The 22,623-nt window shown below is 41.4% G+C and overlaps 1 protein-coding gene across 8 annotated transcripts in view; it reads right to left on the bottom strand.

Annotated features, from left to right (window-relative positions):
• HYDIN (HYDIN axonemal central pair apparatus protein) overlaps nt 1-22,623 on the bottom strand; it is a 335,679-nt gene that overhangs the window by 174,225 nt on the left and 138,831 nt on the right. For all 8 annotated transcript variants that reach the window (XM_046683578.1, XM_046683582.1, XM_046683583.1 and 5 more), the window contains 4 exons: nt 22,079-22,179; nt 19,538-19,673; nt 16,750-16,914; nt 14,837-14,989 (listed from right to left, as the gene is read on the bottom strand). In XM_046683578.1, coding sequence (XP_046539534.1) covers nt 14,837-14,989; nt 16,750-16,914; nt 19,538-19,673; nt 22,079-22,179 — 555 coding nt within the window. The remainder of the gene's footprint in view (nt 1-14,836; nt 14,990-16,749; nt 16,915-19,537; nt 19,674-22,078; nt 22,180-22,623) is intronic.

Genomic DNA, 22,623 nt, shown 5'->3' with positions numbered 1-22,623 from the left:
AAAGCCAGAGTCATTACAGCAGCCCATGAGCATGCTCAGGAGGTTTGTATGCGCATGGGCACACGACTGTGCGAAAGATGGAAAAATTGCGCTATTTGCAAGTCAGAATTCCATGCCCTCTGGTGATCAGTGTTAAGCCCTCCCCACTGAGGTCCCACATATCTAAGGACAACATTTGCTTTTTATTTGACAATAGGGCATCAGCGCACTTCCCAGGCAGCGCTCAGCTCCCAACAGTCAGAGTTTTCCTAAGGTTCCTTATCATGTATTTAATATTTGCCATGAAAGACAGGAACACTATTGTTTGCCATATTGTTGTCATTTCAACAATAAATGAGAGTGAATACACTCAGGCAGAGCTCCTATTCTGTAGTGCTAATGACTGTGAAGCTTGAAGAAAACAGCACCGAGCACTTTTCTTCAAAATGACTCATTTGCCAGTTGAAATCTGCAAGAATTTCCTTCCATGGAACGAGAGGACACAGACAACAGGAACCAACGTGCAGAGTGAGGGATTTCTTTGGATTTATGCTATTATCTCAGCAGATGATCAATTCTTTGTGGGACAAGAACAATGAACAGTCACTGAGGTCTGTCTCCTTTTCATTTTCTAAATGGTATCTCTGGTCATGTGGGTCTCCTCCCTGAAGTGAGTCATTTTGCTGCTTAAAATAATTAACTGAAAATTAGGAGATGAAGTACAAAGGGCATGGCGCCAGAGCCTTACAAGAGAGGCGGAGAGGGTCATGATGAAAAGAGTGGGCTTTAGAGTCACATGACGTGGCGGTCAACTCTGGACTCTGCCTTTTGTAGCCAGGTGATCTGGGACTAATTTTAAAATCTAAGTTTCAGTTTCCTCACTGTTAAACGTGCTACTTGAAGATGAAATAAAATGGGTGCCAAGCATCTAGCACTTTGTCCACTACAGAGTAAATACTCAACAAACGGTGGTTATTATTAACGTTATCTTTCAAAACGTCACGTCCAGTTCTCCTTCCTGCTTGCGCCCTCCCCAGTCTACCCTGTTGGCAGGACTCTTTCACAGACCTCATTCTGTTCCTCTCCTGCTGAAGATACTAGATGGTTCTTCAATGTCTGGACCAATGGTACGAAAGCTTTTATCATCTTTAAGAATGCTATGGAACCCCTCCATAGACAAGGGACACACACACACACACACACACCTAACTTTACATACAATTTCTAGGGTCCATGGACCCCAAACATGGTGAGTAATTGTCACTTTTTCCGTTTGAAACATGGCAGCCTGCAATCAAGACTGGTACACCAGATAGGAGCCTTTGGTCTGGAGGATCTATTCCAAATTCTTCATAAGAGGGCCCCAATGCACTTTTCCAGGTTGACTTCCTAGGCACTGTCAATTTCCATCATGCATCCTTGGCTCAGTCACACCAGATCATTCACTCTTCCCAAGTGCGCTGTACATCATGACTGCATTTACCTCTGCTGTTCTCTGGAAATGTATGCCCCATTTCCCTATCCTCCTCCACCTTATCCCTTAAGTCTCCACTCAAATGTTCCTACCTATGAACATTGTTAGTTTTACAGAAGTCATCATTTCCTCCTTTGTACCTACATATCATAACATAGCACACTGTAATACTGTTCTGGCTGTGTATTCATTTCTTTCTTGAGATGATAAACACTTTGAAGAAAGAGACCATTTTATTTACTTGTATGTCTCTCCCTTCAGTTAGCACAGTACCAGGCATGGGGAAGATGCTCAAAAAATATTTATTTGCTGGTCAATAACCATATGAAAAATGTTCAGCCTCACCAGTAAGCCAAAGAAACACAAATGAACAATACAACATTTTTTCATCTGCCAGGTTTGGCAAAAACAAACAAAACATTGGCAAGGGTTTAGGAGGGGGTAACATTCTGCAACACTGCTGCGGGCAGGATATAAATCAGTACAAATTTTCTGGGAAATAATTTCATAAGATGTTTCAAGACTTTTAGTTACATTCGCACTATTTGCCCTAGCAATTGCACTTCTAGAAATTTAGTCTAAAGAAACAGTTAAGGATGTGGGCAGCAATTAGGACAGGAGCATTGTTTACAGTGATGAAAAACTGGAGACAGCCTATCAGTAGGGGATTAGTTAAATCAACTGTGGAAGAACCAAATGATGCAATAAACTCAGTCACCGAAAATGATCTGAACAGGAATGTTCTTTAATAATTCATTTCGAAAGTGACTACGCTACACTGCTGAGTGAAAATAGCTGGTAATGAAATAGTACTATCCCACGGGAGGGGGTGGGAAGACACAGACAAACCCACATACACAGTCAAGTTTCAGAAGGTGTACATCAAAAATTTAATAGTGGTTATCTGCAGGGTGGCACTATGAGGGATTTCTTTCTTAACTTTAATTTCTGTTTGTTCTATAAGGATGATGTTAATTGTGTAAAAAGAAGACACACACTCATATTTATTGAATAAATAACTCATCCTAAAAGGATATGATCACTCTTTCTCTTCAGAGCCCATCTAATGTTAACACTATTTGCTCTCTTGCATCAGTTTCATTCCCAGTTTTTTTCTTTCTTGAAGCTTTTGCTTTAAAAATAAATAATACATGTACACAGGGTAAAATTCAACTGGATTCAGGGTTAAGAGTCTCTCTCTCACTTGCCTGCCTGTGGCCACTAGTTACCATGCCCAGAGGCAGCCACTGTCAGCAGTTTTCTGCGCATCTTTCTAGAGATACGTTATGACTTAAAAAAAGCATATTTGCATATATACTTTTCCTACATAAATCGTAGCATACTATACATACTGTCCTGCAGCATGTTTTAAAACTTAAAATTTTATTTTTATGAAATGTATACGTATACACAATTTACAAAGTCAAACTGTTCTAGAAAAGGCAGATTGTGAAAAGCAGTAGTCCCTTGAGCCCACTCCCGCCCTTCGCCATTATTCCCACTGTTGCCCAGTAATGGAGGCAACCACTGTCAATCCTTCTAGCATTTTCTTTTGGTGTTTCCCTCCCTATCTCTAAGTATGCTACTGCTACTTCTTGATTTTTCAGTTTGAGCATTGTCTATTTCCTTCTCTCTGTGGAAGTAATAACAGCTCTTTTCGCCTCATCTCTCCTTGTCTCTTTCTCTCTCCTTCACTGTCTTCTCCTCATCCTCCCCATGTAATTAAAACTTATTTTCTGGTGAGAATTTACACCATTATGAGCATGCAAATACTATTCACAGCTGAGCTATGCAAAGTGTACTATGATTACATTTCCTTTGTGGTACAAACTTTCATTTTTCCAGGAATTATTGTCTTGTCTTTGCTTGGTTTTTAATGTATCTATCATGGACTCCTTCCCAAACTCTCAATTAAAACGTTCAATCTCCTTTCAATACTTTCAGAAACATCAGATTTTTTTACCAGTTCCATCTTCTTAGAGACAAGTCTCTCCTGGAGCCATCTGTTCTGCAACTCCTGTCTGGACCGGCTGCGCTCTGGGCCTGTGATATGGCTGGCATCCTAGAAATGCCAGGCGGCACCATCCTGTGCGTTCCTTGGGCTTCTCTCCTGGGTCTGATCCTCTGTTTCCTCAATCTCACGTCTTCCTCACTTTGGTGGAACACATTCTTCAATTTCTTTCTGGGAAAAGGTTTGTGGAGCACAAACTTTTTGAGATCTTGCATATTTGAAATGTCTTTAATCTACCCCCACACTTTAGTCTTTCAGCTGGATGATGAATTAAAGATCAGGATTTATTTCCCTTCAGAAACTCTCCCCTCTCGGCCCAGCGTTGCTGTCTAGAAGTTTAATGCCACTCTGGCTCCTAATTTTTTGCTTTCCACTATTAATTTTTTTTCTCTCTGGAAGTTCCTCCAGTTTCTCTTTGTGCCCAGTGGTCTAGAACTCAACAATGGCATGCCTTTATATGGTCCTATTTTCAGCCACTATGCAGCATATTTGATGAGTCTTTTGCAAAAATTCGTCTCGTTAGTTCTGAATTCATTCCTTGAATCATTTCTTGCATAATTTCTTCACCTCCATTTTAAAATTTGTTCTTTCTGAAATCACTGACTTGAACTCCTGAACAAATCATCTAATTTTCTAATCTTTCCTAATTTCTAGCTCTTTTTTCTTGTTCTACTTTCTGATAGTTTCTCAATTTTATTTTCCAATTCTCTCGCAAAAATTTTAATTTTTGTGATCATTTTCTTAACTTCTATGAGCACACTTTTGTTCTTCTTCTGTTTAAAAATATCACCCTGTTCTTGTTCATGGATGCAAAGTCATCTTTTATTTTCCCAAGACTATTAATGACAATTTTATTTTAAGCTTTCTTCTCACTGTACCACCTTTGTTTCCTTCCAGTTCCCATTTCTCTGTTTTTTGGTTTCTTACTGCTGCGTTACAAGCTTTCTTGGTGGGGCCTGTTGAAGTACTTAAATTTAAGAGTGAGGCACTCAAGCTGCTGCATACTTGGGGAGCAGCCGGTCAACGGCCACACAGACCTTTCCGATGCCCAACTCTCAGTTTATTTCTGCCCTTTCTTATGGCTGGTGAAATATTCCAATCTTCTGCCCGTGTTCTGAGAATCGAGGGAGAAGGGGCTGGAGTGCTACCTCTCAGTATGAAGACTTTCTTACAGGCCTCTCTTCATCATGGTAGCCTGCCCTCAGCAGTACCTGAGAAGTCAGCAGCCAGTTTAATGTTATTCCTTTTAAGGTAAATCATCTTTTTTCTCTGGCTGCTTTTAATATCTACTCTTTGGTCTTCAGCAGATTTACTATAACGTGCTTAGATGTAGTCTTCTTTATATTTATATTGCTTTATGTTTGTAATGCCTTTTGAATCTGTGTCTTGATGTCTCAGCCATTCTCTCTTCTACTCCACTCTCTCCTCTCCTTCAGGTACTCGAATAACCATACCTGCCATCTTTGTTTGTTTTACCAACTCTTCTACATTTTTCATCTTTTTATCTGTGTTTCATGTTGAGTAGTTTCTTCAGATCTAAATTCTACTTCCATAATTCTCTCTTCTTCTATATTTAATGTGCAGTTAAATCCATCTATTGAGTCTCTAATTTCAACTGTTGTATATTTTAGGTCTTCAATTTCCATTATTTCTCCTTTATACTTCCAAGATCTCCATGAAAATTTTAAATCTTGCCTTGTGTTTCCTGGAGTATATTAAGAATATTGTAGTTTTTCTATTAATTTGTCTTGTCTTTTTGTATGCCTGGTTATTTTAACTGTTGGACATTGTATATAAAAATTGTAGATATGCTTTAAGGATTAGAATAATGTTTTCTTCCTCTGGTGCCAATATATATTTGCTTCTGGGGAAGAGGTGGGGATAACTAGAAATCCTGGATCTCCTTTATCCAGGCAGAAATTAAAATGATTTGAAATGAGAGTCTCTTCTAGTTTACCTTTGTTCCCAGGGTGTAGCTTTTCAGAGTCCTAAGCAAAAGTCTGGGAGTTTTACCAAGTCCATCCTTCTCCTATTTTCATCCCTCTAGCCCATCCTGATTTCAATATTTATCTTCCTAGCCCAATGAGTTTTCTGAAAGCTCCTTTTGGTTTTTCAACCTCTTGTAGAATAATATAGGAACAGCAGTGACAAATGCTGGGCACGTATTTCTCGGTTTCCTTTTTATTTTGGGTTGTAACTAGCTTTGTTGGTCTGTCATCCCCTCAAACTCATGATTTTTCACACTTTACCCAGCTTTTTTCTTTGTTCTTAGAGAGAAGTAGTTTGGATGATAGATTGAGTAGAAAGGGCTTGGTGACTAATATGCTGAGAGTTCTCGTCACTCAAGCAATTGTCTTATCTCTTGATTTCCCCCTTTGTGGGGGAAAAAACGTCTGTAAGAATTTTAAGGCCAGCTGAGTTTGATTGTATGAGGGAGGAAGGTATTTATAATTTATATTGCTCTTAAGTAATATGTGCCAACAATCTTTTCAGGCTACTAGGATACATTCTTGAACAAGGACCATGATGTTCTTTCTGAAAGTCACTGCCTTCTCAAGACTTGGTGAAAGGTGTCAGATCGACCACAAGGCATGAAGATAGTTAAGTAAAAGGAAATAGATAGCTCCTGAGCACATAGGCATGATTTATACGGTGCCAGGGAGTATCTGTACAAATAAATGAGTAAGTAAGCTCCAAGGAGATAAGAAAAACAGAAAGCTAATGAACCGAAATTTCTAAATGGTAACTTCTTGGCTAACAAACCTCTTTTCTTTGATGTGGAAGAACACATATGCATTCATCAATACAAATGTTTTATATTTTACAAGATGGTTTCACTGTCAAAAATTTAGAGAAACAAGTGAAGAGTGAGGAAAAAGGCAGAATTATAGCTGCCATTTCACAGAGCTCTGTACTACATGGATCAGTTAGTTTGAAACCTTAGGGCTTCTCTGAGTGTGCCTTAATTCTTTTCCTTCTTTATCTAAGAAAGAAATATAAAAGATATTAAGGTATAATGTCATAAAAATTTAAGTCTTCCCACAAGCCATTTCACCCAGATCTTTTTGTCTTCAACATTAATAATCAATGGTGCCCCTCACTGAATGCTGAACGCTTATTTCTCACTATGCACTTTCTACATATACTATCATGTTTAATCTTCTAGAAGCCATTATTAGTTCTATTTGAAAAGAAGGAACCCAAGGCTCAGAAAAGTTAAATAGCTTTCCCAGAGTTAGTGCATGCAGGGTTTGGACTTTATTCCAGATCTGTCTGAACACAACACCCTTACTCTCTTCAGCACTCATATACTCAACAACTGTTTGTTGAGTGACCATGGGTAATACAACTGTGCATGACACATGACCATGCCACCCTCAGATAATGTCCTTCCCCCCCAGACGCATCCCAACTCAACGTCCTTACATCCCAGAGGGGGATTTTTTCTTTCAAACTATGAAACTTAATGTTGCATACAACAGTTTCATTGCTATCGACATTAAAAAAAGACATAACCCAAGTGCCACCTTATGGAGAGATGTACCAAGTCATATATGCCCCTCCAGTCTCTATCCTTTTCCTTGTGACAGGGAAGAGCAAATGGGACTGAAGAAGAGTATGGTTTGCTCCCTGATAAGCATCATGTAATCATGATGTATGTGTGCTGGAGATTTCATACAATTAATAAACCTTTACACCATGTTACTTAATGCATCTCTTCTTGTCTTTGTTCATTAAATAAAACTGCTTATTTCGTTTTGTACTAGATTATTATTGAATACAACTGCCCACTGTCAGTACACAAACAGGCAGAATAAATACTTTAGTTGATAATGACAATGATAGTCATCTCTGAAAAGTGAATGAGTTGGTGTTTTAGTCAGTTCAGGCTGCTATAACAGAATACTAAAGACTGGGTGGTTTATAAACCACAGAAGTTTATTTCCCACAGTTCTGGAGGATGGAAGTCTGAGATCACAACACCAACATGGTCATGTTCTGGGGATAGCTCTCTTCCAGGCTGCAGACAGACATTTTTCTCACTGTATCCTCACCTGATGGAGAGGGTGAGAGGGCTCTCCAAGGTCTCTTTTTATGAGGGCACTAACACCACTCATGAGGACTTACCCTCATGACTAATTATCTGCCAAAGCCCTCGCCTCCTTATACCATTACACTGGGGGTTAGGATTTCAATATATGAATTTTGGGGGAACACAAACATTTAGTCCATAATGCTTGGGTTGATGATGAATGCTGGTAATGGCAAAGAAGTTATACATGGAGGAGGGAGGGTGAAAGTTGAAAAAGAAAACACGTTTGATCCATTTAAAGAAGTTTTACCTTAATCTACTTCTGTGGTAACAAGTATTAACTGTATGCCTGGATAATAATTAATTAGGAAAAACAATTTGCTGAAGTTAATGAAGATCTGGGACAGGCAAAATGAAGATGGAAAGGTTTGCAAAGTATGCAGGAAACCAATATATTTTTCTTTTATTTTCTGGATACCTCTTTAGGGAAAGGGAACCAAACATCTTCCTTTCATTTTGGCTTTAGCTTATACTCAAACTAGTCATATTCAATCAGTAGAGCTGTCGTTCTAAATTCAGGGAAGGTGCTGACCCATCAGGTTACTTAACTTTTAGCCAATAGCTTTCTTTCTCTCAGTGTGGTTTATGATCAACATGACCTGCTGGAATCTCTCTTCTGGGTTTCACATTTAGCTTTGCCAAAGTAAAAGAGGTCTCAAATGAAGGTGGGGATGAGAAGCTCAGAGCTCTCTGTCAAGCACAAACCTTTGCTTCAGGAAGTCTCCTGATATTATTGCCACCGGTATTCTCTTGTGACTGAATAAGTCACTTGGTATGGCTCAAGAAGAGCACAATCCATTTTGGAATGACTTTTATATGGTAAAAGAAAAGATGTCCACCATGATAAACCAGAATGTTATTCTCTTCTTATGTCCTTATTCCTATGAGTTTATTTTATAGATTTTTCACAATTAAGGCAGGGATATAAGAACTCTGCTCTCTTACGTCAACTGAAGACACATTTCACCATCCTTTTGTAAGTGCTCACTGATAATAGATAAAGCACTATAAAAAGTAGTTAAGAGGACTGACTATAAATCAATGAGTTTAAGCTTTAAAACATGCTTTTCAGTCTAACACAGAAAAAAAGAGATAAAGTTTGGAAAAAATAAAGAATCAGGCATAATTGTACTCAAAAACAAGATAAACATTGTATGGACCAAAAGTGGAATAGAAACAATAAGGAGCCCTTAACCTACAGACCTCCTCAGCTCTAAGTCCTGAAACCAGTAGAAGAAGCTCAAGGGAGAAAAATGGAATCCAAAATGATCCTATAGAAAGTAAGGGATAAGGACCTAGTTCCCCAGCCAAGAGAGTTTCCCTGTGTTTTCAAGAAGGATGAACAAAGCTGTGATGTTTCTGAGGCTATAGTCTACACAGAGACTTGTGTCGGTGGTGGTGGATATGGTGGTGGTGAGACAGAGACTGTCATGTAGACAGGACATAGGCCAAGCCACTGTCCAGTGTGATGACCAGATCTGTGACTTCTCCAATATCCCAAGGGAAAAAAAGGCTCAACACTTGATTCTGGACTAGTGACATCTGTCCAGAGTGAAGGCAAATGTAACAAATGCTAGACAGGGAGGTAAGAGCACTGAGAATGAGAGAAAAACATACCCACCCCAGATCAATCTCTCATTTAAAATTCCAAATGCTAAGAAGGACAGCTTCAAACAATTAGTTAATGAATTCATTATTGAGCAATCAATAGAGCTAACCAAAATTGATTAGAAAATGTGCCTGAGATCCTCAAAGAGATGCAGGGTAGCATAAGATAGATAAAACAAGGATCATGAAACAAAAACATGGAGATATGAATCAAGAATAGAGTCTATGAATAACCAATTAGAAATCTTAGAATTGAAAAGTGCAGTCACTGAAATTAAAAAAGTAAATAGATGAGATAAACTTCAGACTTGTCAAAATCAAAGAATTTTTAAATTGGAGCATATCACTGAGGAGGCAGCACAGAGAGATAAAGAGATGAAAATACAGATGAAAAATAAAAATAGACATGTAGGATTGTACAGGAACATATGTGTGTGTGTGTATGTATACACACACAGACATACAAACACATATATGGATATTTTTTTCCTCAAAGTATGAAATAGAAGGAATGGCAGAGAAGAAACATGTGAAGAGATAATGGCAAAAAACATTCCAGGAATTAAGGGTCAAATCCTCTGATACATTAAAGAGAAATTTAAGAAAATCAAGAATAAAAACACAGTTTTAAAAGCAACTAGTGACAAAGACAAATTACCTATGAAGGAATAATAATCATACTAACAGAGGAATTTTATCAGCAACAACTGATGCCAGGGATCAATCTTTGAAGAAAAATACTGACAAATAGAATCTTATACTCAGCTAGACTACCATGCATGAGTGAAGGTGAAATCAAGACATAGTCAAACATACATAAACTCTGAGACATCCAGCATAGGACAAGAAGGATATAATGCAGTAAGGAGAAATGCAAATCAAGAAGGAAGCAGAGAGATATAAGAAATAAAAGAAGAATAAAGAAAAATCAGCAAAACTGTTTTGATAACTAGTGAGTAGTTAATTACCGACTGACAAAAATCAACAACTAACTTTCTTTGTGGTAAGAAAGAGAAGATCCAAAATTGTATACAATAATCAAAAAATGATGGGATTTGGGGAAAGGTCAAGAGATAATAAACGTGTGATAGTGTTCTTGTCTTATCCTTGAAGAGGAATAAGGTACTAAATTCTTCCATTATTGTTAGAAAGAGATACAATTTATTTGTTAACCATGTAAATAGAGCTACTTAAATAAAATATATAGCTTCCAAACAAGTACAGGAAAAATGTATGTGAAGTAGTAGTGGTTGGAAGGGGCTTGGGGAAAACTTATCAATCCAATACAAAACAGAAAAGGAGTCCTTCGTGTGTATTATTTTCTGTCATTCTCAACAACTTGATTAGGTGAGTTTTATGATTATCTCTATTTTACTGATGAGGAAGATAAAACACAGGGATGATGAATAAAAAGTCCAAATTTACACAACTAGAAAATGAACACTAGACTTCACTCACATTATATATAAAAATAAACTTAGCTGGATTAAAGACATGGAAAAGAGGAGCCTGAAACTATTTAAACAAAAGAGCAGGAATATATTTCTTAAAGCACAAATAAAAAACAGACACAAGGGGGGAAAAGATGCATAAAGTCCACATCAAAATGAAACCATCTTTAAAAAATCCAAAACCCCATCATAAGTAAAGGGTTAGTATCTACAATGTATAAAGAACATCTACAAATGGATAATTTCCAGAAGACAATACCCACATGAAGAACTCTCAACCTCAATAGTAAAAGGGAAATACAAATTAAATTGTATTTCATTTTCAGACTAGCAAGAACTTGAGTCTGACTGTACTAAGTTTTAGCTTAGTCAGACCATGAGGGTCCGGAACCAGGCTCTGACACTTAGAGGTTATGGCAATTTACTTAACCTGTCTGTACCTCTGTTTCTACCTTGTTAAAATGGACTTTATAACAGTATTTTTCTCACAGAGTTGTAGTAAATGAAATACTGCTTGTAAAGTTGCAAATAGAACTAAATAAACATGTCATAATTAATGCCATCGTATGGTCATCATCAAGCCTGCTGCTAGGTGCTGGGAATTCAAAGCAGAGACCCGTGTCATTTTAAGGAGACAGACATATATACAAACATATATAGGAAGGGGGCCCCTGCATAAATGAGGAAATAAACCAACGGCTTAGGACCTGAAGGAGTTGTAAAGGCCCAGTGAAGCCCTTGATGCCACATCACTGTGTATTTCTATGGCAAGTGACCAAGAAAATAAATGTTTAAAAAGAACCATGCTTGAATGAGGCATCAGAATTCCTGTTTCCTGGATCCCAGAAACTCTCAGGATCTAACTACAACGGCCTCTCCCACCGATCGCAGAGGCAGAAGGCCACCGTGATGGTGTTTCAGCACCAGCTGAATCCCAAGGTGTCGCTGACAACTGCACACAAGTTCTCAACTTAATGGTGCTCAAGGCTGCATTAGAACCAAGAGTAAAAGGAAAAGGATTCCAGATGTTCCCAAACAAGTTGTGAGCAATGCACTTGCTCTGCCGAGCAAGGGCACCCAAGCAAAGAAGGCCCAGTGCTGAGGTCCCAGGGCCCGGGGGGAGACTACCATATTCTCATCTTCATTTCCGCTGTCACCTAGAGAGAAGAATCTATTTTCCTGAAGGAGTGTTGTGTCTACAAGCAGAGCCCACACACTTTTGCCAAAAGGGCCTTTGCACGCTCTGCTCTCACATTCTGATACTTTTCACCCCTCCCAACCGGAGGTGACCTTCTCTATTGTTTTGAGTCCTTCAGCTTAATCCAGATAAGCCAGCCCGTTGGGAACCTTAGGGGGAGGCTGCTGTTCCAGGCATTCCAAGGCAAAGGCAAAGTCACCGCTCCAGGACACAGAATGCTCTTCTTGTATGAAGCAATTTTTTTACACTCAGGATAAATTAAGCTTTAATGGAACAGAAAAAAAATGTAATCCACACTGTTTCTTCACTCACATTATACTAAGAGGTCTCAGGGGATTTTAAAAATCCTCTTTTGTACAGCATTCGTTTCTGAGAAATTCAGAATCGCTCAGTGTCATTTATCTTCCCAACATCACTGTGAAGGTGGGCTTCCAGCTTCCCAACTCCCGACCCCTCCGGCTGACAACAAACAGTCGTTTCTTGCTAAGGGAGGATCGAATCATAGTGCTCGCCGTGATGTGCGGCCCATGCACAAGGCCGGGCGTGACAGATGGCTGACAGTGGGTACCGCATCTGGGGAGAGCAGACATCACTGACAGCCAAAAGAGGAGAGAGAATGAGCCCTCTTGTCAGGGCATCCCACAGGAAAAGAGAACTTCCAGACCTTAACTGGTTGCAACAACAGAAGAAGTGAAGAATGTGTCCTCAGCCCTACTTATTTCGGAAGGAGTGAGACATTGAATGCAATAAACATCTGATCCCTACTTACCTGGGTACTGAGCTCTAGGCTTAGTTAGGGAAAAACTATCAACTGAAATCCTTTCCTAATGCTCAGTAATTTCTGTAAGAATGAATTTGTAGGTTCAGTACTGTACATCATGTTGAAATCTAACAAAAGGTATTTCAGTTTCCTTCCACTGTAGTTAATTTCTGTTAGTGTAATTCAATTTCTATAATATTAACACACATGGTATTTACTAGGAAATCCATCAAAAATCCCAGCCTAAATATGAAAGGAGTTTAATTTTCACCTAAGAGAGCTAAATTTGGAACTACTTTTATGCTATAAGGGCAATCAACTCAGTAAACACCAGTTTTCCAAGAAAGGACTGAGGGAGAAACACATTCTACAGCAGATCACTTATATCACACTTTGGGCTCCTTGGAACTGGAGCTTATTGATTTAAGATGATATTAAAGAATCAAAAGATGGAATCATGGGGGCCAGCCCAGTGGCACAGCAGTTAAGTTTGAGTGCTCCGCTTCAGTGGCCTGGGGTTTGCTGGTTTGGATCCTGGGAGTAGACTTACACACTGCTTATCAAGCCATGCTGTGGTGGCGTCCCACGTATAAACTAGAGGAAGATGGGCACGGATGTTAGATCAGGGCCAATCTTCCTTAGCAAATAGAGGAGAATTGGTGGCAGATGTTAGCTCAGGGCTAATCTTCCTCAAAAAAAAAAAAAAAAGAAGAAGATGGAATCATGAAAACTTTGTGGAAAAGAAAAAGCCCCACTTTAACAAACAGCTGGGTGATTTAATATACACACTATAATAATATTTACACTATATATTAATATTATTATACACACTATTTTTAAATTAGAAAATAGATCCTTGATGTGCTTTTTGTTTCTTAAAATGTACCAAAAGTTGCCATAATAAGTGAAATCTGGAGATATCTGAGAATGAAAGGGAATCATTGCTGTATTTGTACGTAAGTGCTCTCTCCGTCTCTGCCTGTCTCCTTCCTCTGTAATCCACTGGGAGCCTCCCGTGCCACCTCTCATTGTCTGGACAGGTCAGCTGACTCTCTCCCTCCCCCACTGTGAACTCCGCACATACAAAACTGGACCAGAAGAAACACTTCCTATACGCCGTGCTTTCCACCAACACATCAACTAACTAATTGGATAAACACTAGCAAAGGAATCTTTTCTGCAGGATTTTCCTTTAAACGTTATTAAACACTGCTTCACACAAGATCCACCAGGTACTGGAACAAGAGTGGGGCTGTGTCTGGACCCCACGTTAAGACGGGCAGTGACTGTACAGGAAATGGCTGCCTTTACAAGCAGCGATGACAAACGACAATACAAATGAATAGTGAGAAGGACATACGGCTGCTGACCGGGACCAAAGACTCGGAGCAGCTGTCAGAAGTCAACAGAAAACTATGATCCTATTACTTCCGGTTGTGACTTTTATAAAATTAATATTTGATTTTTCAGAAATATCTGACAAATGTTGAAGCCAAATGTTAGCACTCATTCCAATGCCAATAATTTGGGGATAGGAGGAGGGCTATACTATTTTAAATTTTATATTTAAATTTAGAAAACTTTTCTTAAAATCAAGAATACTTTTAATGACTAGGTTAGAAATTCCTAAAATTCTGCAAAAAAAGATATTATTTCTGCTAAAAAAAGTTAGCTTATAGAAGATAAGCAGATCTAAATGTCATTACAAAATACACAGAAATAAGACAGATTCATTTGTAGAACCATTTAATATCTACCTTTGTTTTGCTGTTTTCTTTAATTTTGTAAGTATTTTGGAAAATGCTACCTGGATGTATTTCATACATCCTTATCAACTACGTTAAAATATTGCTAGAAGAAAGAGAGAATAAAACTAGAGTAAGCGTACTATCAAATCTGTAGCCTGGAGGGTTAAAATTAAATCTAAGGAAGGATTTTCAAGTGCGGAGACATCTAACAAGTGTTTCCTGGAGGTGTGGGCTGGGCTCAGGTACAGTTGAGTAAGGAGATCTCTGAAGCATCTTCCTGAACTGGGATTATAGTAAATATATTTGCTTGTTTACCAAACTACACGCATATTGTGTTTCTTAGTCAATAAAAGAACTATCATAAAGAGGAATTGGGGATGAGAATGAAGTTTAATGCAGTTGAACCATGTAAATCTCTGCCTCTAGTGATCACTTTCAAAGGCCTCTTGCAAAAATGGGGCCATTGTCTATAAAACACTGTTTTCATCACCCAACAGTCCCACAATTTACTCACCATGTGTGCCCGAAATAACGCAGGAATGAAGGACTGGTTAGATAGGTTGAGGGTCCTGGAGGAGTCCTTCAGGACGTAGATATTGCCAAAATCAACTTGAATGGGATGCACATAGATAACTGGGCCTTCTCCGATGCTCTTTAAGTGACATACCTGTGTTCCCAGAGAGAGAAAGAACACAGGAATAGCTAAAAATGGCTGACCTGTAAAATCATTTGACACAGAAGCCTCTGGACACCCCTTTAATAAAAAGCAGGGGCATAAAAGGGTCCTTTTAGAACTGACATCCCTTCTCCCTGGTACTTTGTGGCCAGAGGGACACAGGGATGGCCATGCTGGTCAGATCTATGAATCCAGCCTGGTATTCCTCCCTAAGAAGGATGATCCACTTCCTTGGGTCAGCCCAGAGCCGTGCACTGAGGGGAAACCAGGATAATGGTCCTCTGTATGCCACCCGGCACTCCAGCCTCAAGAACACTTAGCGTGGGGTTAAGGACCTGTACTTCAGAGTCAGATGTGCCTAGACTGAGTCCTAGCTCTGCTGCTTTACTAGTGGCATGACAGGGCTGTCCACCGCATACAGTTGTGCAGGTGGGGGCTGAAATCCACCTTGCTCTGCTCCCCTTGTCCTGTACCCTTGGCCAGGCACTGTGTCTGCCTGAGGAAGGGGGGTCTTTTTCTTTCATAAAGTGCTACCTGCTCAGCAAGCGACGCTCTCATGGACTGCATCTGTGCAGGGCAGGCACAGTGTAGGCTGGTAGGGGACCTGGACTGGTGGCATCTTTCAGGGTGGCCTGCTTTAGTGATGCTGCTTTATAATTCAGGTGGCTTATCTACGGCATCTTACACGCAGGAGGCAAAAGCAAAATCCTAGTTTATCACAGTCTCGAAGCAACTAGAATCACTTCAGACAAATGTATGCTGACGTTATCCGGCTTCCAAGTAAACCAAATGTCTAGAGATTCATAGCCTCTTGGGCCCTTCCTTAAGGATTCAAGATTCAGGATTCATCCTTTGATTCAGCTCAAGCAGCAGAGAACTTTCCATGTCTCCCTCTTCCTGTGCTTGGAGAGAGATGACTTCTCTCAAGAGCTTCAGTAGGCTAGTTTCGGCTGTAAGTCCAATTATATATAATATGTGATATAAATAGGAATTATTTATTTAAATTTTTTTTTTTGAGGAAGATTAGCCCTAAGCTAACATCTACTCCCAATCCTCCTCTTTTTTTGCTGAGGAAGACTGGCCCTGAGCTAACAACCGTGCCCATCTTCCTCTACTTTATATGTAGGATGCCTACCACAGCATGGCCTGACAAGCGGTGCCATGTCTGCACCCGGGATCCGAACCGGCGAACCCCGGGCTGCCAAAGAGGAATGTGCAAACTTAACCACTGTGCCACTGGGCCGGTCCCCACAGGAATTATATATTTGTAATATATCATATACATATGTTTATATATACATCCAGTAATTTACAGGAAAAGATCCAGTGAGCAGAGAGTGACACCAATCTTGGAGCCCACATGCAGCAAGCTAGCGACCCCCAGCATTGCCCCAGGAACAAGTGAGGAGGATGTTAAACATACCAACCTGCCGGCCCTCTCCCCTCAGGGATTCTGATTTAATGGGTCTGGAGAGGGAGCAGGCGTGTCTGAGTGTGTGTGTGAGAAACTCCTGGTAGGAGTTTAAGAATAATTCCCATAGAACACCACTACTTTTAGACGTTTTCGCAAATAGATTCCCGAAGTAACACAGCACTAGTATTTTATCGGTGTGGAGTGAGAATGTAAAACTCTAGAACTATAAACAACTGGAGGATTTGTGAATATGGTGTGTGCCTTAAACGTGGAGGCTTGAAATGCCTGGCGAGAAGTACAGCGATTTTTAACTGCAATTCTAAAAATTGACTCTCACCATAGGAGGGTCCTGGCTCCCGAAGGTCGAGATGTACACTGTGGACCTGCATTCTCCAGTGACCTGGGTCTCCAGGGCCAGAGGTATGTGAACGGTGCTGTGGGGGGGGATGATTCCGCAGGGGCTGGGACTAGAAAGCAGCACGGCGGGCGCATGCTCATGTACCTGGTGGGAGAGACCAGCCAGAGGGATAGGCATGAAGTCAACAGCACGGTATGAAATCAACAGCATATTAGATTATTTTGAAACAAACGTTGTCCTGAGTCCATGGAGGTTCTTTAGAAACGTATCATTGTTCAAGCAAGTAAATGGGGATGAGCACCCCAATGCAGCCTAAAGGGATTTTGGCTAAGTGCATAAGGCCCCAAATCCAAATTGCACAACCCAGCAGAGTGCAGAAATTATCCACAACGTGAATTAGTTCAGGACAACAGCTTCCCACGGCCCGACTCCTTAACCTGGCCTCCCACGCCTTCCTGCTTTGTTCCCCACCACCTCTTCCCTTTGCGCGCCACCGATAGAGGCCACTGGTATTTCCCGAACACATGATACTGCTTCCACTTCCAACCCTTTGCACTTATGGTTCCTCTTCCTGGAACGCTCGTACCCCTTGACCTGCCTGCACCTTCATCCCGAATGCCCCCAGGTGTCTCCAGTGCTCCCGAGTCAGGGCTTTTCCTCTGTCCCCAGGGAGCATCCTGCAGTCCTGGTTCACAGCGTGCAATATCAATGTGTCCATCTTCTCCATGGGCTGTAAACTTCCTAGGGCACCACCTGGGCCTGTCCGCAAGACAGGCCCACTTTCTGGCCCAAAACATATGCTTACTACATGTTTTCTAAATGGAGACGTAGGTAGGTGAATGAATGAATGTTGCCCAGTGTTTACGAATGCGTGCCCCTCAGAACCCTGCTCCGTAGCATATTACTTGCTTTTACATGACAACACAAAATAAAACTTTTAAAATCCCACGGCCAAATAAGTTTGAGTAATTCTGGGAGACGCTTTTCAGAGCCTTGGCTCCCGGAGAGGAGAAGAGAGGTGCAGGTTTCCCCTGTCCAGTTCACCCTGGTCTGTCCGCACCTGGCCTGGTCCAACACGGCCTAATCTAACACAACCTCCCTCTGCAGCAGCGCTCTGCCCGGCCCTGCTGGACTCCGCGGGCCAAAGGAAGAAGCAGCAATACTGATTCCATCTTTATCGACGTTTTGATATTTTATTTACTATGGATTTTTTGGCATTAATTTTGATTTCTTAAAATGTGGCATGAACATATTATTGATCTTCATTACTGAGTTTTTTGACTCCTCCCTAAATTTTGCACGTGAGGCAAGTGCCTCACCCTTTTCCCAGCCCAGCTGTGCAGACATAGCTTCCTCATGGTCCCAGACGCAGGCCCTGCTCTGAGTGCGTGAGACACCTGTGCGCCGCGCATGGCTGGCCGCTCTGCTGTCGAACATCTGAAAGTTAGAAAAGTTGTCTCCTGTCACCCAAACCCTAGGTTCTGATTTTGTCTCAGAGAAGCCACAGAACAATTTTAATGCCCTCTTTTACGTGAAAGGCCTTTGACCAGCGAAGGGTAGCTATTTCGTCCCAGCTAAGTCCTCTCTGTTCCATATTAAACACTGTGTTTGCTCCTCATATGACTTGGAATCCTAGATGTCGTAGACTGACATTCTGGTTTCTCCAAACAAAATTTGCTTTTTTTCAAGTTTCCATCAAAAAAATACAATGTCAAGATCTGAAGACAAAATTCTAGCACTGCTTGACCGGTGGCTATCTCCATCCTTTAGCCGAACACTGTGTTTCTCCGATGCAGTCTAAACCAACCTTGGTTCTGTGGCCCCCACGCTGGTCTTTTAACTCATTTGAACTTGTAACCACATAAAACCCCTAGTTGATTTCTTTTTTGAGTGAACTTTTATTAGAGTATTGTATTTATAGAACTGAGTTTTATTTTTACTTTTTGAGGAAGTTGGCCCTGAGTTAACATCCGTCCCCAACTTCCTCTATTTTATATGTGGGACGCCTGCCACAGCATAGCTTGATAAGTGGTGCATAGGTCCGTGCCCAGGATCTGAACCAGCGAACCCCAGGCCGCCAAAGAGGAGCACATGAACTTAAACACTACGCCACCAGGCTGGCCTCTAGAACTGAGTTTTAAACCCAAATGCATTCTTGGTAAACTGCATCTATTAGTAAACTTCCATTACTCTAGTCTGGACAGATCTTTTTGAATCTTTATCCACATATGTTTAACTGCTTAGTCCCCTACCTAGCTAGGTGTAGTGGCATGCAGACAGATCCATTTCACAAAACACTAAGAAACAATTCCTCCTTTCTCCTTCCTGTATTAACTCTAGCCTTCTGGTCCAACAAGTCCATCTATAAATATTGTATTACTATATCTTAGTGATGCTGTTCAAGTTACAGCCATAGACATAAATGAAAACTCTTAGCTCTGCCTCATTTCCCAGGCATGGTTAATTCATAGGCAATTATTAGCAGGTGCAACTTCTGCAGGTTGGCTTAAATGACTCTCTCCCTTCTTTATCAAAGGCAATTTCCCTGGGAAATAACCAACTGTTTACACCTGCAGCTGCTCACTCCTGCAGGTGGCAATCCAGCTGCGGTTTTATAATACCAATCCCCAGATTATCCCAGGGTAGAAAATCAGAATTACATAAAGCCATGTGTCCAGGAATATTGCTCTTTAGAAGGATTTCTCTTTCTCATCAAGGGAATCCAACTGAAGAAAAATCAACACTGAAAAAGGATAAAGTAACTCACCTGAGGCAGGACCTCATAGCATCCTGGGAGATCATCATGATTGACAAGCTGGACCGCTTTCTCATATGGGTACTTCAGGAAGCAGCGCCCGAAGTCCACCTCTGTATTAACCACTTGGAGGGTGGGTACCACACACCTGCTCACAGGAAGGAGCCCATTAAAGAATTCAAAAGCACAGAGAGCTTGTTTACATATGGAGCACGCAGAGTCCCAAGTTAAGCACATTTATCACTGTCACATAGTAGTTTTTCTCTAATAACTACATTAATCATTTTCAAATCTTCCCTCCTGTCATCTCTGTCCCTTAGCCCCCACTCACCACTTTTTAATCAAAAAAGAGCTAGAAGCAGGACTCCTTAAACAGCTATCTTCCGTGGGTAATGACTAACATTTCCACTGTTTTTCATTGGCCTTCCCTGGGCACGGGGCCCCCACAGTGCAAGTTCCTTAGGGCAGAGGATATGTTTTCATGGTAAACAGGGCCAATGCCACCAGCATGGGGTCCTAACTAGCTGTGACACTTTGGACCAGTCAGAGTCCCCTGAGGCCTAACAACAGCTCAAGCCATCTAAATGATGGTAATAATTGTAATTCCTATGCAGAACAGCTGCCTTGGATCAGTAGGCTCCGGCAGCTGCTCGACCCAGAACTGGCTGTGTGACAGTGGTGCTTAGTATGGCGGGGGTAGGGTGGGGGAGAGGGAGAGTTGTGCGTGGGGAGCAGAGAAACTGAAGCCCTGTGTGTGCAGTTGGCCTACTATTAGGTGACTTGGGTTTTATTTTGTGTCTGTGAATCTCAAAGTTGGACCTGCCCTGCGGCACTGTCACAATATAGGGCAATGGCAAGGAGCACTGGTGTTTGATCAGTCAGAGCCAGGTTCAGACACTGACCCTCCCAGCGCAAGCTCGGGCTAGTCTCTTTCCCTCCCCGAGTCCCATTTCGCTCATAGGTAAAATGAAGGTAATTCTAGGGATTGACAGGAGCGTCATTAACTCTTCTTAGGGTGTTGTGGGAAATACGGGAGAGCCCGGTGAATAGCATAGCACAGTGCCATGCAGGGCTCAGGAAGAGACGATTAATCCCATGGTAGGGGCACAGCGAGCCATCACTGCTGGCTCTCTGGGAGAATTCTTGAGGGAGCAAGTTCTAAAAGCAGCTCTTCTGTTGAGAGTCTTTGAGTAGTTCCTACAGATTACACCAAAAATAATGACACAAAAGGATCTTGTTAACCCCAAGGTCTGGGATGTAGCATGGATGAGTGTTGATTTTTAGCTATAATGGAAGCTGTCAGTTGACCCAGTGACTTTCGTAAAGCTAATCTTTTACTGCCTGAAATGCTGCGGCTGAGAGGGTTTCGAGTATTCGACTGGGGTCACAGAGCACAAGTGGTAGGAGGGGCACAGCCTCTTAGGACCTTTGTTTTTAAATTTCTGTGGATAGCTGCAGGGAAGGGGCTTGAAAGTGTCAGAATAAACCCTTATAGAAAAGAAATGCAAGACTAGGCAAAAGGCAAAGCTGGGTACAGGAAGGATCAGATGAAAGAAGTTTTGGTGTTTCTAAACAAACAAAAGAATTAGGTCTTTGAAAGGAGTACTAAGTAGATCACGGCAAGGCCTTGACCTTCAAGTTCTTTTAGGGCTGTTCTTTGGCTTCATCCAAACCCAAGACACGTGAAATGGTGCCAGTTATGACGGCCACACCAACCAGCACGTCTGCACCTTCTCTAAGGTAGTACTTCCTAAGAGTTACAAGAGACCTAAGTCCTAGGCATTGATATATTATCAGAGTTTTACTAAGTAATTTTCCCTATTTCCTTTAGAGGGCATTTTCACATACACACCCGAATGTCCCAGATCTGGACACTTGTTGCTTTGTCAAGAGTGTGGCCCATGATTTTACTTAGGATCACTGTCATCATTAGTAAGTGACATATCACCCTCAGAAAGACTGTAACTTGGTCAAGGAGAGACAGTTAACAAGTGGCAGAGCCAGGATCTTAACCAGACTCCAGAGCTCATTGCTGCCTCTGTGAAAAAAAAGAGAAGTTGGTGACAGTTCTCTGGGGTTTATATTGTTGGGGAGGGCCTTGTTCTGAGGGCCTGCTTGCAGCCTGCATTCAAGTCACAGTAACAGTGTCCTGAGGCAGGATTGCCTTGCGAAATGGGTATTCCATCACAGGATTGTGGGCATCACTCCTTCCGCTGCATGACTTGGGAGTACTATATTTAAAGATACAAATAACAAACAGCAACTGCTTGCCTCTTTCTGCTAAAACCTTTTGACTTATATACTTGGAAAGGCAGACCCATTAGAGAGCACTAGTATTCTCAACACTGCAAAACATACACATCCCTTCTCTTATCTCCACCAAAGGTGCACTTGCTGTTTTAAAGCTTTGTCACCTGAATATCAGATTCAGCTTCCCTTCCTAGGAAAGCAGAACAAATGCGGTGTGAACTGGTGGCAGGCCTGCTGCCTTCTGGAGAGGCAGCCCCTTACTGGCGGCGCAGGGGAGATTGGGGAGGAGAGAAAGCGTGGTACCTCGCCGTAATTAGGAGTGCCAGCACTTCTTCCCCGACGCCTTCCACGTCTACCACCAGGGCTAGCTCGTATTTCTGCACAGTGTTGGAGCATAAGGTCACCTGGAAAGAAAGAGGTGAGGAGCTGCTCTTCTAAAAAGTCCCGCTCCCTCCGCACAGGGGAGAAGGGAGTTGAGGGAGGGCCACCCTTGATGAGTGTGGCTTCTGAGCGCTTCACAGGATGTTTGGGGTTTTACATTTTCAGTTGAATGAGTTACATTTTGGGGTCAGGGCATGCTGAGTTTTTTCAAAGGCCAGGTTAGAACCAAATGGTTTTTAGTACAATAGCTTTCTCATTTCTGAAGAGGTTGTATCAAAGAAGCCACATACCTGCGAAAGGGGAAAAAGGACCCTGAAGGATGAGCAATATGAGGCAAACTTTAATTATTGCAATTTAAATTGTTTCCTACACCTTTGGGCTATTTAAATTATGAAAATTCAATAATACACTGATAAAACACTACAGCTAAATTTCTCTTTTAGCAACATGAATGAACGTAACCATGT

The sequence above is a fragment of the Equus quagga genome, chromosome 13 (assembly GCF_021613505.1).
Source record: "Equus quagga isolate Etosha38 chromosome 13, UCLA_HA_Equagga_1.0, whole genome shotgun sequence".
Taxonomy (NCBI): Eukaryota; Metazoa; Chordata; class Mammalia; order Perissodactyla; family Equidae; genus Equus; species Equus quagga.
The sequence above is the reverse complement of the archived record's forward strand: the minus strand, read 5'-3'. Positions and strand labels throughout refer to the sequence as shown.